At 35.7% G+C, this 15,090-nt stretch overlaps 1 protein-coding gene across 1 annotated transcript in view; it reads left to right on the top strand.

Moving 5' to 3' along the window:
• The first annotated feature begins 655 nt into the window (after nt 1-655).
• The window catches only part of PUS3 (pseudouridine synthase 3), a 40,013-nt gene continuing 25,578 nt past the window's right edge, over nt 656-15,090 (top strand). The window contains exon 1 of the mRNA XM_044086618.1: nt 656-1,291. Coding sequence (XP_043942553.1) covers nt 902-1,291 — 390 coding nt within the window. The 5' untranslated portion in view covers nt 656-901. The remainder of the gene's footprint in view (nt 1,292-15,090) is intronic.

Raw genomic sequence — 15,090 nt, 5'->3', positions numbered from 1 at the left:
CAGTAGGAATGGGGACTGACTGGTGAGAATATATAGTATTGGTAGGGGTTACCACCTGTCCCACGTTGCAAGGGACAGTCCCTCTTTGGGGCAGTTGTATTTTGCAAAAAAATTGTAAAAATTGCAAATGTCCTGACATTGTAGGACAAAATAATTTCCTATATTTTAAGTAACAGTTGCATAAAGCAGTTATTCTGTATCTAAAACACCTAAATGTTATAAGAAACAGAATAAGCAACTAAAATGCTACAAGAATAAGCTTTTATTTAGGCAAAAAAGTGAAATTCTGCCCTTTGTATTGGCCGTGGGTATGTTTCGCCCTGCAAAATCTGACGTTTGCTCCAGAAATGTCCCACTTTGGGCATTTGAAAAGGTGGTAAACCTAAGTATTGGGAGATACGTTTTCCGCTAAAATGCGGGCCACTCACAGTCGGAGCTTCCATTCAACAAATAATAAAGAAAAGATATATTAAATAAGATAAAAAAACTGATGGCCAAACTTCATGTACCATTTAAAAAGAAAAAAAAGAGTTGAAAGTCTGATGTCGTAGTTTATTTGCTTCAGCAACACGAAAACAGTACCTGACAATGTTTCACTTTCTCCAAGTAAAGGAAGTCAAACTACAATTCCCAGAATGCGCTATTGTTAACGGGTTAAAGTTCCTGTATCGTGTACGTCAGTTCCTTCTAAATTGCCCTCGAGGAATCAGTGTGTGAAAGGGTTGTTAGAATTTGTTGCTAAAGGAATTTTAGTAATACTATCAGCTAGTGAGTGAGGTGTTTTTACCCTTACAGTTATAACCGACCAAGATAGCAGGAAGAGCTGGTCTTGAGTGTACAGCTCTTGTTGGTGGAGATTAAGAAGGTCGGCAAGTTTGCATTGGCTTGCATCACTCTAGCTATGGAGATGTCGGGTGAAAGGTTAGAAGCCTTGGGAAATGAGGAACTTGTCCAGCGGGTTAAGGAGTTGGAACATGAAGTGGAGAGGCTTAGGGCGCAGCTGTTGAAGCAGGGGGAAATTGGTCAGCAAGAGCAGACTGACTCAACACCCAAGGCTAAGAAGCAACAGCGCCCTTTTGATTTTAGTGCCTTCAACCAAAGACATGTGGCCCTGCGAATTGCTTACCTGGGGTGGAACTACCAGGGTTTTGCCAGCCAAGAAAACACCAACAATACAGTGGAGGAAAAGCTGTTTGAGGCAATGACAAAGACACGGCTGGTGCAGAGTCGACAGACTTCTTGCTATCATCGGTGTGGTCGCACTGACAAGGGAGTTAGTGCCTTTGGACAGGTACAGTTTTAATTGCTTCACTCTCCAGTCTAGTACTTTGGCTGCTTTATTTACATTTCTTACTAACTGGATTTATGGTCCTTAGCATTTGCTAGAGCTTTGAATTATGTGATCTAGTGACTTCGTAGTAGTAGTTATAGTCATACCTCAACTGTCCCTGGCTTTCAGAGATGTTTCTTATTTTTGACTCAAGTTTTAGCTCTGTCTGTCTTAATCCGTCCTAAAACTGGTGACTTAAAGAAAAAGTGGTGAATTACACTTAATAGCTAATGACAATGACTCCATTTGCTTCCAGAGATTCATATTAAATTATAGTCTTTTATTCTGTCATTGTCTGAAGTTAATAGTTCTAATATTTAAAAAATTTCCCTGATGATTTGTGCATTTGTCAATGATTCTGTTAAGATTTATCCCTTATTCATTGAGGAATTATTATTGAAGTCTTGCTTAGTATACCAACACGTGTCATTTGGCTTAAACTGGCTGTTGTGATTATTTAATGTGGCAACAGAAGTGTGAACTGTTGACTGGGTCTTGCAGGAGGCACCTGTATTTTGTCTTTTTCAGTTTTCGTGGCTTCGACTCCTCCTTTGCAACACTTGTAAATCATATGATGCTTCTGCACTAATGGGAGGTTTCTTTCCCCACTTGAAATTATTTGCTTTTCTCAGCAATAGCTTCAGGGTCAAGAAAATTAAATAATCGGAAAACTCACGGTAGTGCGGTTACAATAAAGGCTGTCTTCCTAAATATAAACGTTTCACCAACACGACATCCGGAAACTCCAAAAATAGTATCACAATATTCCTTTATTGAACAGATACATGTAGATTGAGCGCTTTCATCTCCCAACTGGAGACCTCATCAGAATCCGGTACCAACACTCACATTGTACCTTATATAACATTTAAATAACCCAATCACCACAAACAAACAATTAATCAATAAAACAATTAAGCAATAAATGTATACTAAGCGCAATAAGTGGCTGACCATCATAAGTTGAATAAAATAAAACATCCAGCTATACCCATTGTGTGAAACGCATATATATATATATATATATATATATATATCATAAACATTTTATAATCACATGTTGTATAAAGTTCCATACAAAAATATGAATGTGTAAAAAATACTTATAAATATATACTATTTAAAAATATATGTAAAAATATATATCTATTTAAAAACATCTTTCAATACACATGATAAATATAGTAAATATAAATATGAATATAAAAATATAAGTATATATAAATATAAATAAATAAAAACAATGTTGATTATATATGTAAATACCCACAAGTTATAAGACAACTATGTTGCAACAGTTAAAAAATGTGTTATGAGTTTCTATTTTGTATACATTTTTTATGTATGTTTTTTAGGATCATTGGATAATAGTTTAAGGGCTGGTATAATGGATATATGGTCATTCAGACCCTTGCCACTACAGGCATCAAGCCTGAGTTGCCATATCATCTCCCTATATGTTAATTTAGTCTCTCAGTCACCCCCCCATCTAACTGGTCCACAACCTCAACCACCCAGAATTTAAAATTGGCCCCGTCACATGTTAAGGAATGTCTGTATAATGCGTTATTTTCATTTTTACGATTTATATCTCTCATGTGCTCATATATCCTTTTTCTCAAGTGAGGTTCCGTTTTGCCAATATAAAAACCCCAACAAGATTTACAGTATACTAGGTATACCAACCCCTTGGTATAACAACTGCTAGGTAATGTAACTGTTTTTTCCCCCGCTATGAATGGACACTGGGGGCATCTACCACATCTAAAAATACCCATTCTGTTTAAAACTGTTTCTCCTTGATTTGTATATTTCTTTTTTTCTAAAATATTTTTTATATCATGACCTCTCCTATAATTATAGGTTAATTTATTTTGGAAAATCGTAGTTCTCGTAGACACTGTTTTAAACAAATCCCATGTTTCATTAATACAGTTCTGTAACCACCCTATATTCCGGTAATATGTAAGAGTCAAACCATTTTTGTTGTTCTGCAATACTTTATCAGCTCTTTCCATAATTCTATCATTCGTTTGATTTAATAATGGTATATACTTATCACCCCAACCTTTTATTACATATTCTTTAATAGGTTGTATGATTTCCACAGGATAATCTCTTTGATGGAACATATTTTGCACTTTATCTATTTCATTAAGAAACTCTATTTCATTAAGAAACTCATCCCTATCTGAAGTCATACGGGCCACCCTAATCATCTGGCCCTTAATGATATTCCTTTTAAGGTGATCAGGGTGGTCACTATTAAAGTGCAAATATGTATTAGAAAAATGTTCTTTTCTATAAATAGTCGATTTGTATGTATTAGACCTATAATCCTTACGTAACAAAACATCAAGGTAATGAATTTCATATAGATCTATGTGATGGGTAAATCTTAAAAAAGTAGTACTTTGATTGATGAAAGAAATAAATTTACCTATGGCTTCATCAGGACCTTCCCATAAAATAAATATATCGTCAAGAAACCGGTAGTAACTTTTAATATAAACAGAAAATTCAGTTCCAAGAACATATTGTCTTTCCCAGTACAACATTACTATATTAGCATAAATGGGGGCACACGCTGCCCCCATTGCCACTCCTTCAATCACCAATTGTCTCATCACAAGGTTCAAAAACCCAACCTTTGGCTATATATATATAGATACTAAACTCAAGAGGTACCATAAGAACTATTCTCATATTCTGGTGGACTCATGGGATTTTTTGCAGAAAATTAATAAGGACCCCTATAGTGAGGATATGAAATTCATTACTATAGATGTTAAAGATTTGTTTTCGGTCATACCACACAACATAGGGATGGACTGGTTTGAAAATATGTTAATAGAAATGAATTTATTAACACCAAACGAATTCAAACTAGTTTTAGAATGTATGGAGTTGGTCCTTAAGAATAATTTTATTTTCTTTCAAGGTGATTTTTATCACCAAAAAGAAGGAGTGGCAAAGGGGGCCGCGTGTGCCTCCATTTATGCTAATATAGTAATGTTGTACTGGGAAAGACAATATGTTCTTGGAACTGAATTTTCTGTTTATATTAAAAGTTCCTACCGGTTTCTTGACTATATATTTATTTTATGGGAAGGCCCTGATGAAGCCATAGGTAAATTTATTTCTTTCATCAATCAAAGTACTACTTTTTTAAGATTTACCCATCACATAGATCTATATGAAATTCATTAACTTGATGTTTTGTTACGTAAGGATTATAGGTCTAATACATACAAATCGACTCTTTATAGAAAAGAACATTTTTCTAATACATATTTGCACTTTAATACTGACCACCCTGATCACCTTAAAAGGAATATCATTAAGGGCCAGATGATTAGGGTGGCCCGTATGACTTCAGATAGGGATGAGTTTCTTAATGAAATAGATAAAGTGCAAAATATGTTCCATCAAAGAGATTATCCTGTGGAAATCACTCAACCTATTAAAGAATATGTAATAAAAGGTTGGGGTGATAAGTATATACCATTATTAAATCAAACGAATGATAGAATTATGGAAAGAGCTGATAAAGTATTGCAGAACAACAAAAATGGTTTACCCTATTTGACTCTTACATATTACCAGAATATAGGGTGGTTACAGAAATGTATTAATGAGACATGGGATTTGTTTAAAACAGTGTCTACGATAACTACGATTTTCCAAAATAAATTAACCTATAGTTATAGGAGAGGTCATAATATAAAAAATATTTTAGAAAAAAAGAAATATACAAATCAAGGAGAAACAGTTTTAAACAGAATGGGTACTTTTAGATGTGGTAGATGCCCCCAGTGTCCATTCATAGCGGGGGAGAAAACAGTTACATTACCTAGTTTAAATATTACATTGAAGTCCAAGAAATACAGCAGTTGTTATACCAAGGGGTTGGTATACCTAGTATACTGTAAATCTTGTTGGGGTTTTTATATTGGCAAAACGGAACGTTACTTGAGAAAAAGGATATATGAGCACGAGAGATATAAATCGTAAAAATGAAAATAACGCATTATACAGACATTCCTTAACATGTGACGGGGCCAATTTTAAATTCTGGGTGGTTGAGGTTGTGGACCAGTTAGATAGGGGGGGTGACTGGGAGACTAAATTAGCATATAGGGAGATGATATGGCAGCTCAGGCTTGATGCCTGTAGTGGCAAGGGTCTGAATGACCATATGTCCATTATACCAGCCCTTAAACTATTATCCAATGATCCTAAAAAACGTACATAAAAAATTTATACAAAATAGAAACTCATAACACATTTTTTAACTGTTGCAACATAGTTGTCTTATAACTTGTGGGTATTTACATATATAATCAACATAGTTTTTATTTATTTATACTTATATATACTTATATTTTTATATTCATATTTATATTTACTATATCATGTGTATTGAAAGATGTTTTTAAATAGATATATTTTTTACATATATTTTTAAATAGTATATATTTAAAAGTATTTTTTACACATTCATATTTTTGTACGGAACTTTATACAACATGTGATTATAAAATGTTTATGCTATATATATATATATATATATATATATATGTGTGTGTTTCACACAATGGGTATAGCTGGATGTTTTATTTTATTCAACTTATGATGGTCAGCCACTTATTGCGCTTAGTATACGTTTATTGTTTAATTGTTTTATTGATTAATTGTTTGTTTGTGGTGGTTGAGTTATTTAAATGTTATATAAGGTACAATGTGAGTGTTGGTACCGGATTCTGATGAGGTCTCCAGTTGGGAGATGAAAGCGCTCAATCTACATGTATCTGTTCAATAAAGGAATATTGTGATAATATTTTTGGAGTTTCCGGATGTCGTGTTGGTGAAACGTTTATATTTAGGAAGACAGCCTTTATTGTAACCGCACTAGCGTGAGTTTTCTATAGTTGATCCATTCGTAAACGGTTCTTTGTTGTTTTTTTCGGTAGTTCGGTTTCGAGGAGTCTCCGTTTTCTATTTATTGGACACTGGAATTGTTTTTCACCATCCTTGTGGTATTATCGTCTATATTATGGATAGCAGCAGTCTGTTGGCAGAGCTCACTAAAGTCATTCAAAACCATTCGCAAATAGACATTTCCCCAGTTTCCAACTCAGGGGAAGAAATACCATGTGCACAGAGTAGTCCATCGGCAAGAGGGGAAACGGAAGTGATATCGGACGCTGGGACAGACGTGCGCATGACGAACAGGAGAACAGAGTTGAAGGAGACTGAGTTGCGATCTAATCGTCAGGGTGTTTGTATTGGGGTTTCTAGTCTAAGAAACCAAGAACCAGCAGATCGAGTTGGTTCTAAAGAATTTTTTCACAAATATCAGGATATGGATTTTAACAGTTGGTTGAACTCATCCTTTACCAACGTCAGTAGACGCCGGGAGGACAACAGGAGTGATGGTTTAGGGTCTAAGGAGAAGTGTAAGGCCCTAAAGACCCTTTTAACCAGGTACAAGTCTTTATCTTTAGAAAACTGGTATTTCAACAGATGTCTGCATGACAAAATTGTACCGAAAGGGTTGAGAATTAATAAATTTCCCAATAACATCAATGGTGTTACTGACACTGAGTTTTTTAAAAATATTTGCGATATTTTTAATGACTGTGGACTGGGCATACTAAGGGTGTTAATTAAACACAATGAACAAAGAATGGAAACGGACAAGAAGGACATTGATAAACTGTATAAAGAAATTAATGATGATTTACTGTTTTCTGTACAGGAATATAAAAATATTTATTTAAGATCTTTGCAAGATGTTGATTGTTATTACACGTAATTACAATAGGAAATTATCCAAATTGGATAGGGACATTAATGAATATAGATTTGGTTTAGCATACAATTGTGACACAAGATTTGTTAAGGGAAGTTATAGGGGTTATGAGAAACAGAATTATGATTTAGATTTTCAGTTTCAAGACAACTATAGGAACAACAAAAGGGACTTTAATAGGGAACATGAGGTGAACTTGTATGAACAAGAGTACAATTCATGTGAAGATGGTTTTAATTGTAATAAGGGGACCCCTTTAGGGGGAGAGGGACCGAGGAGGTCCGGAAGGTTAAAAAAACGGTTACAACAACCATCTTATGCCCAAGTTATAGGGGCCAACAATTACAACCACCACAGAACAACAACATACAGATAGAACACTTTAATACAGGTGAATTTGGAGATGTAATATCTACATACAAACCTTTATCCATGTATTCATGTAATGATTTTTTTTATTTTTAACTATACAGATTTGAAAATTGACGAGGTTCATTTCAAGTTGTTTACAAAAGGGTTCACCTTTGTACCTGTTAATAAACCTAGTATAGATAGTATCTTTTTGGATATAAGACTTTTTTTACTAGGAAGCTTAATTTTATGCAGATGTTTGGTGAGGACAAGTACCACCACCAGATTGACAAACTAGGTAGACGTAGTATTTACAACCCTCCTCTTCACCAGGATATTCATAGTTTTGAAAATTTACTTACTAATAGAATTAGAAGTGAATTCAAACAGAATGTGAATAAGGATGGGAGTAATTTAACTGAAGAAGAAAATAAGCTTTTATGTGAGCTTAGTGGAAATATGAATATCCGGGTGATGAAACCGGATAAAGGTGGTGGAGTTGTCCTTATGGACAATTGGGATTATGAAAACAGAATGTTTGAGATACTAAATAATAAGTGTTATAGTACAGTTTCTAAAAATTAATATTTCATATCGTAAAATAGATTATATTATAGAGGACAATTTATTTCAAGGGCTTATAGATATTGAGTTATGGAATTTTTTGAAAGTCAACAAACCAGTTATCCCTGCTATTTTTGGCATACCGAAGACCCATAAAAATATTCAAAACCCCCCCATGAGACCAATTGTCTCATCACAAGGTTCAAAAACCCAACCTTTGGCTATATATATATAGATACTAAACTCAAGAGGTACCATAGGAACTATTCTCATATTCTGGTGGATTCATGGGATTTTTTTGCAGAAAATTAATAAGGACCCCTATAGTGAGGATATGAAATTCATTACTATAGATGTTAAAGATTTGTTTTCGGTCATACCACACAACATAGGGATGGACTGGTTTGAAAATATGTTAATAGAAATGAATTTATTAACACCAAATGAATTCAAACTAGTTTTAGAATGTATGGAGTTGGTCCTTAAGAATAATTTTATTTTCTTTCAAGGTGATTTTTATCACCAAAAAGGAGTGGCAATGGGGGCAGCATGTGCCCCCATTTATGCTAATATAGTAATGTTGTACTGGGAAAGACAATATGTTCTTGGAACTGAATTTTCTGTTTATATTAAAAGTTACTACCGGTTTCTTGATGATATATTTATTTTATGGGAAGGCCCTGATGAAGCCATAGGTAAATTTATTTCTTTCATCAGTCAAAGTACTACTTTTTTAAGATTTACCCATCACATAGATCTATATGAAATTCATTACCTTGATGTTTTGTTACGTAAAGATTATAGGTCTAATACATACAAATCGACTATTTATAGAAAAGAACATTTTTCTAATACATATTTGCACTTTAATAGTGACCACCCTGATCACCTTAAAAGGAATATCATTAAGGACCAGATGATTAGGGTGGCCCGTATGACTTCAGATAGGGATGAGTTTCTTAATGAAATAGATAAAGTGCAAAATATGTTCCATCAAAGAGATTATCCTGTGGAAATCACACAACCTATTAAAGAATATGTAATAAAAGGTTGGGGTGATAAGTATATACCATTATTAAATCAAACGAATGATAGAATTATGGAAAGAGCTGATAAAGTATTGCAGAACAACAAAAATGGTTTACCCTATTTGACTCTTACATATTACCGGAATATAGGGTGGTTACAGAAATGTATTAATGAGACATGGGATTTGTTTAAAACAGTGTCTACGAGAACTACGATTTTCCAAAATAAATTAACCTATAATTATAGGAGAGGTCATGATATAAAAAATATTTTAGAAAAAAAGAAATATACAAATCAAGGAGAAACAGTTTTAAACAGAATGGGTATTTTTAGATGTGGTAGATGCCCCCAGTGTCCATTCATAGCGGGGGGAAAAACAGTTACATTACCTAGTTTAAATATTACATTGAAGTCCAAGAAATACAGCAGTTGTTATACCAAGGGGTTGGTATACCTAGTATACTGTAAATCTTGTTGGGGTTTTTATATTGGCAAAATGGAACATCACTTGAGAAAAAGGATATATGAGCACACGAGAGATGTAAATCGTAAAAATAAAAATAACGCATTATACAGACCTTCCGTAACATGTGACGGGGCCAATTTTAAATTCTGGGTGGTTGAGGTTGTGGACCAGTTAGATAGGGGGGGGTGACTGGGAGACTAAATTAGCATATAGGGAGATGATATGGCAGCTCAGGCTTGATGCCTGTAGTGGCAAGGGTCTGAATGACCATATATCCATTATACCAGCCCTTAAACTATTATCCAATGATCCTAAAAAACATACATTTATTTATTTTATTTATTTAAATTTGTTGACCGGGAGTGTCCGACTGGACGTGGGTCCATTTTCAGCGGAGGCCCGGGGAGAAAAGCTCCACAGTAAAATAAACAGACAGTAGTTACATTGGATTACATAGTGATTAACAATTTAACATAGAAATTACTTACAACATATTTACAGATGAAGAACATAGTACATCAGTAGACAACTAGAATCTTTATCTGTGAAGTACATAACAGGCATTAACAAATGTAACAATGAGAAGTTCCTGCTGTATAATAAGTACTAGGCTTATGAACATCTGAGCTTGCTATCATCAAGGTAGTTAGTGGAGGTGAAAGAAAGGTAGTAGTTGGATGGGGTGGATGATATTAGAGTGGGAGTTGCAAGGGCAAAGTCAGCATGTTTTTAGGTGCGCTTTTAATAAAGTTTTGAAGTTGGTGCATGATGGTACGGAGGTAATTGTGGGTGGGAGTGAGTTCCATAATTTGGCTATGGCGCAAGAGAATAGTGCTTCACCAGCAGAGTTATTGGCTTTAGTGATCTGCAAGTGATTTTTGTTGCTGGATCTTAGTGGTCTGGTGGTGCGATAGGGTTGGAGTAGATTCTGGAGGGATGGGACATTTAGTGGATGGTTTACTAGTTTGTGGGTGAGTGAGAGTTGATACCACTGAAGGAGGTGAGGGAGTTCAAGCCAGCCCAGTTCAGCGAGTGAGAGACAGTGGTGACTACGGTAGGACTCTAGCTTGTTTAGATCACATTGCCTTAGGTTGGTATATACTGGAGAGGCATAAAGTAGGGTGGAGATAAGGTGGGAATTTGCTATTGAAATCTTTGCTGCTTTGGTGAGAAATTGTTTATTTCTGTATAATGCTCCTAGTTTTTTGTGGACTTTTTTTATGGTCATGGATATGTGAATGTCAAATTTTAGTTTATTGTCTATTTCCACTCCTAGCAATTTGGTGTGTTCAGTTGGGTATATAGTGGTGTTGTCTTTTGCTATGATGTTAAAGTGAGAGTTGTTTTGAGTATGTTTGGTGGGTTGGAAGATGAGTAGTTTAGTTTTGTTTGGGTTGAGTATTAATTGGGCATCGGATAACCATGTTTCAACAGAGGAAAAGGCTTCCTGTGTGACTTTTTGCAGTTTGGGTAGGGACTGGGCTGAGCAGATGATGGTAGAGTCATCTGTGTATTGGATGAGTGTGCCATGTTTGGAGGCAGAGGCTAGATTATTGGTGTAAACAGAGAAAAGTAGGGGTCCAAGGATGGATCCTTGGGGAACCCCTATGGAGACAGGTAGTTGGGGAGATGTCATTCTGCCATGCAACGGATTGTTGGCGGTCAGACAGGTAACTCTGAAACCAGTTGGTGACTGATTGTGAGAAGGATAGGCTATTGAGGACAGAGATAAGTTGTTTGTGTGGGACCATGTCAAATGCTTTAGATAGGTCTAGGAAAGTAGCAGAGGAGAGATAGCCATTGTTTTTATGCTGCAGGATAGTGTTTGTAAAGGAGAGTAAGGCAGTGGTGGTGCTATGGTTTGGTCGGAAACCATGCTGAGTACTGGAAAGGAGGTTGTTAGTAAGGAGGTAGTGTGAGACCTGAGAGTGTTTGCATCTCTCTAGTATTTTGGAGAGTGGAGAGAGAATAGCTATGGGGCGGTAATTGGTTAGTTCTGCAGAGGGTCCGCCTTTGTGGAGGGGAATTATATGTGAGACTTTCCACAATGTGGGAACGTAACTTTCTGACAGAGATCGGTTAATCAAGATGGATACACTGGGTAGGCCAGAGCATCAGCTGCGATTTGTAGGTATTCACTTGGGAGGTTGTCTGCTGCTAATTTGGTGGGTTTAAGTTTAGTTAAGAGTTTTTTATGTTGGAGGTAGGTACAGGAGAAAAAGAGAAGGCAGTGGGGAGATTACTAGTTGAAGGGGTGGGTTGGGGCGTTGGAGGGGTTGTGTTGTTTAGCTAGTGATAGTATGGTTTGGGTGAAGTGTGTGTTGAATGAGGTAGCAATATTTTCTGAGGAGTGAGGGATGTTAGGAGGAGGGGTACTGACTTTACCTGGGTGGAGGATGGAGTTTATGGAGGACCAGAATTGTTTGGGGCTGTGTTGTGAGGAGTCTAGGGCAGACTGGTAGTATTGGAATTTGTCCCGTTTTATTAGCATTTTGACTCTATTGCGTAGTTCTAGGAATTTCTGTCTAGCTGCGGGGGTTTTGGTTTTGCGCCAGTGCTCCCAGGCTTTATCCCTGTTTTTCATTTCTGACTTAGTGGTTTTCTGTAGCCATGGGGAGGGTTGTGCTTTGGTTCTGGAAAATCTTATGGGGGCATGGTAATTAAGGATGTTCAGGAAGGTAGTATTAAAAGATTCAACTGCGTCATCTAGACTGAGGTACTTTAGAGCATGCCAGTTACATTCTTTGAGGGATGAGATGAATGTGAGTGGTTTAAAGTTTATTTTTACGTGTTGACGATAGATGACAGGTTTAGCTTGGTACAGGTATTTTTAGTAGGAATGTTGGGGAGTGATCACTGAGGCTATCTGATAAGCAGCCTGTTATATATGACTGGGGGTTCTTACTGACTAGTATCCAATCCAGGGTAGAGTGCTTGCTGGAGTTTTTATTTATCCTTGTTGGTGACTGGACTAGTTGGGTGAAGCCATGAAGGTGTACATGATGGGTTGGATTGTTGCCAGAACAGGATTGCCAGTCAATATTGAAATCACCTAAGATAGTTTCTTGGGGGAGATGGTGGGTAGACCAGCTGAGGAGGCTTTCTAGTGGAGGGATGTTTTGGCCAGGTGGGAAGTAGCATCCAATTATGTTGATGGTTTTGTTTCGGTTAATTTTGAGGTTTGTATATGTTATTTCTTCATTGCCTATTTGTGGAGCTGATGATTTTAAGATCTTGATGTTTAGATGTTGTTTAAATATTATAGCTACACCACCTCCTTTTTTGTTTAGCCGGTCTACTCTTAGTATGCCGTAACCTGTAGGGAGTATTTGCTCACTGGTAATGTGAGGTTTTAGCCAGGTTTCTGTCAGGACGACCATATCTGGGGAGTATAAGTCTATGGTGGCATGGAGTTCATGGACTTTGTTGGATATACTTCTAATATTTAGGCTTAGTAGAAGGAAGTCACTTGGCTTTCTATTGGCTGTAATATGGGAGAAGTTGTGATTTCTAGTCACATAAAAAATTTATACAAAATAGAAACTCATAACACATTTTTTAACTGTTGCAACATAGTTGTCTTATAACTTGAGTATTTACATATATAATCAACATTGTTTTTATTTATTTATTTATACTTATATATACTTATATTTGTATATTCATATTTATATTTACTATATTTATCATGTGTATTGAAAGATGTTTTTAAATAGATATATTTTTTACATATATTTTTAAATAGTATATATTTATAAGTTTTTGACACATTATTTTTGTACGGAGCTTTATACAACATGTGATTATAAAATGTTTATGCTATATATATATATATATATATATATATATATATATATATATGTGTGTGTGTGTGTTTCACACAATGGGTATAGATGGATGTTTTATTTTATTCAACTTATGATGGTCAGCCACTTATTGCGCTTAGTATACAACATTTATTGTTTAATTGTTTTATTGATTAATTGTTTGTGGTGATTGGGTTATTTAAATGTTATATAAGGTACAATGCGAGTGTTGGTACCTGATTCTGATGAGGTCTCCAGTTGGGAGATGAAAGCGCTCAATCTACATGTATCTGTTCAATAAAGGAATATTGTGATACTATTTTTGGAGTTTCCGGATGTCGTGTTGGTGAAACGTTTATATTTAGGAAGACAGCCTTTATTATAACCGCACTAACGTGAGTTTTCTATAGTTGATCCATTCGTAAACGGTTCTTCAAAATTAAATAATTCCTGCTTGCTTATTGTATGCAAGTATAAAAGTCTGTGATTTTTCAGAAATGATCTGCAAACACACTTGAATAGACTTGCTGAAAGGGAGCAGAGAGAATCCAGCTAAAGACTGCAGGATAAGTTTTGTAATATTAGGGGTGCCAACTTAAGCCATGCATCTCTTTGCAGAGGGCTTCAGCAGATTTCTTTAGTCAAATTCCTGTGTAGTCTTTCACTGTGGCTTGATTTTTTTTTTTTTTTTCAGATCACTGAACCTTTGGGGTAAGGAAATTGTACAATCCAGGGGGGGAATTTTTTTTGTTAAATGTCAGTGTGTAAATCTATAGAAATGACAATGTTGTGGAGTACATAGGGGTTTCCCACCCTGTGAAATGTTTTTTGTGTGTTTTGTGATTGGCAACTTTTACTGTTTGCTAATGCATTCGTAGTAGCTTTGTGCAGTGTCTGTCAGGGCATTTATGGCAACATTGATTAGTTAGTATGAATCTAATACCTATGCAGGACCTGGGTAAATTCTGCAGTCCTCTTCCAAAATTTATTGTGAGGCCCAGTGCTCTTGTCTCTGCACATCTGAAGCTTGTTCATTCCTTTTCTAATAAATGATTTTCTTGTAGAACTTTTGCTTGATCTGTTACTTAGCTTTTCTGAGTATTGGTGGATCCATTTCTGATTAGGTGTGTAAAAGTGCTGTAACAGAAGAGTGTGCAGACATGCTTACACAAGATCACTGCTCTAGTCCCTGCCTCTGTGAAATATGTAGAATGGAATGAAAGATTTCAGAATGCTATGACTGACTGATTTATTTTTCATTTTTAATGGCCCTCAGGCTCTCCTCACACATTTCTGTGTAGTATTAGTAAGCCTGAGAACATGATTTATGTATCTTGAGCTTTGTTGATGAGAGGTTGATCTAAACCGTTCTTAGGAGCTCCTCCTAAAATTATCTGCGGTGCATTTTTTTTTTTTATCATGAATTTATACAAGTGTATATGAATGGTATTGTAAGTTACCACTAACCAAACATTTTACACTGAAATTATGCTGGGAAGGGTTCTCCATTAAGCAGCCCTGTGTTGATGGTACTTTTAACATAAGCCGTGTATTTCAGTTCATGAATGTCTAACCATTTCATGAAATCATTTGGTATATAAAGTTCCCTAAAATGGAATGATTTCTTGCAGAGAGAGAGGGTTCTTGGAGGAAGCAGATCAGTGATGGCTGTATGGTTACTGACCAGTATCTGGAGTCTGTTACTGCCCCACAGTTGTGCAGCTGTATA

The sequence above is a fragment of the Protopterus annectens genome, chromosome 10.part0, assembly GCF_019279795.1.
Source record: "Protopterus annectens isolate FY-2018-M chromosome 10.part0, PAN1.0, whole genome shotgun sequence".
Taxonomy (NCBI): domain Eukaryota; kingdom Metazoa; phylum Chordata; order Ceratodontiformes; family Protopteridae; genus Protopterus; species Protopterus annectens.
The sequence above is the reverse complement of the archived record's forward strand: the minus strand, read 5'-3'. Positions and strand labels throughout refer to the sequence as shown.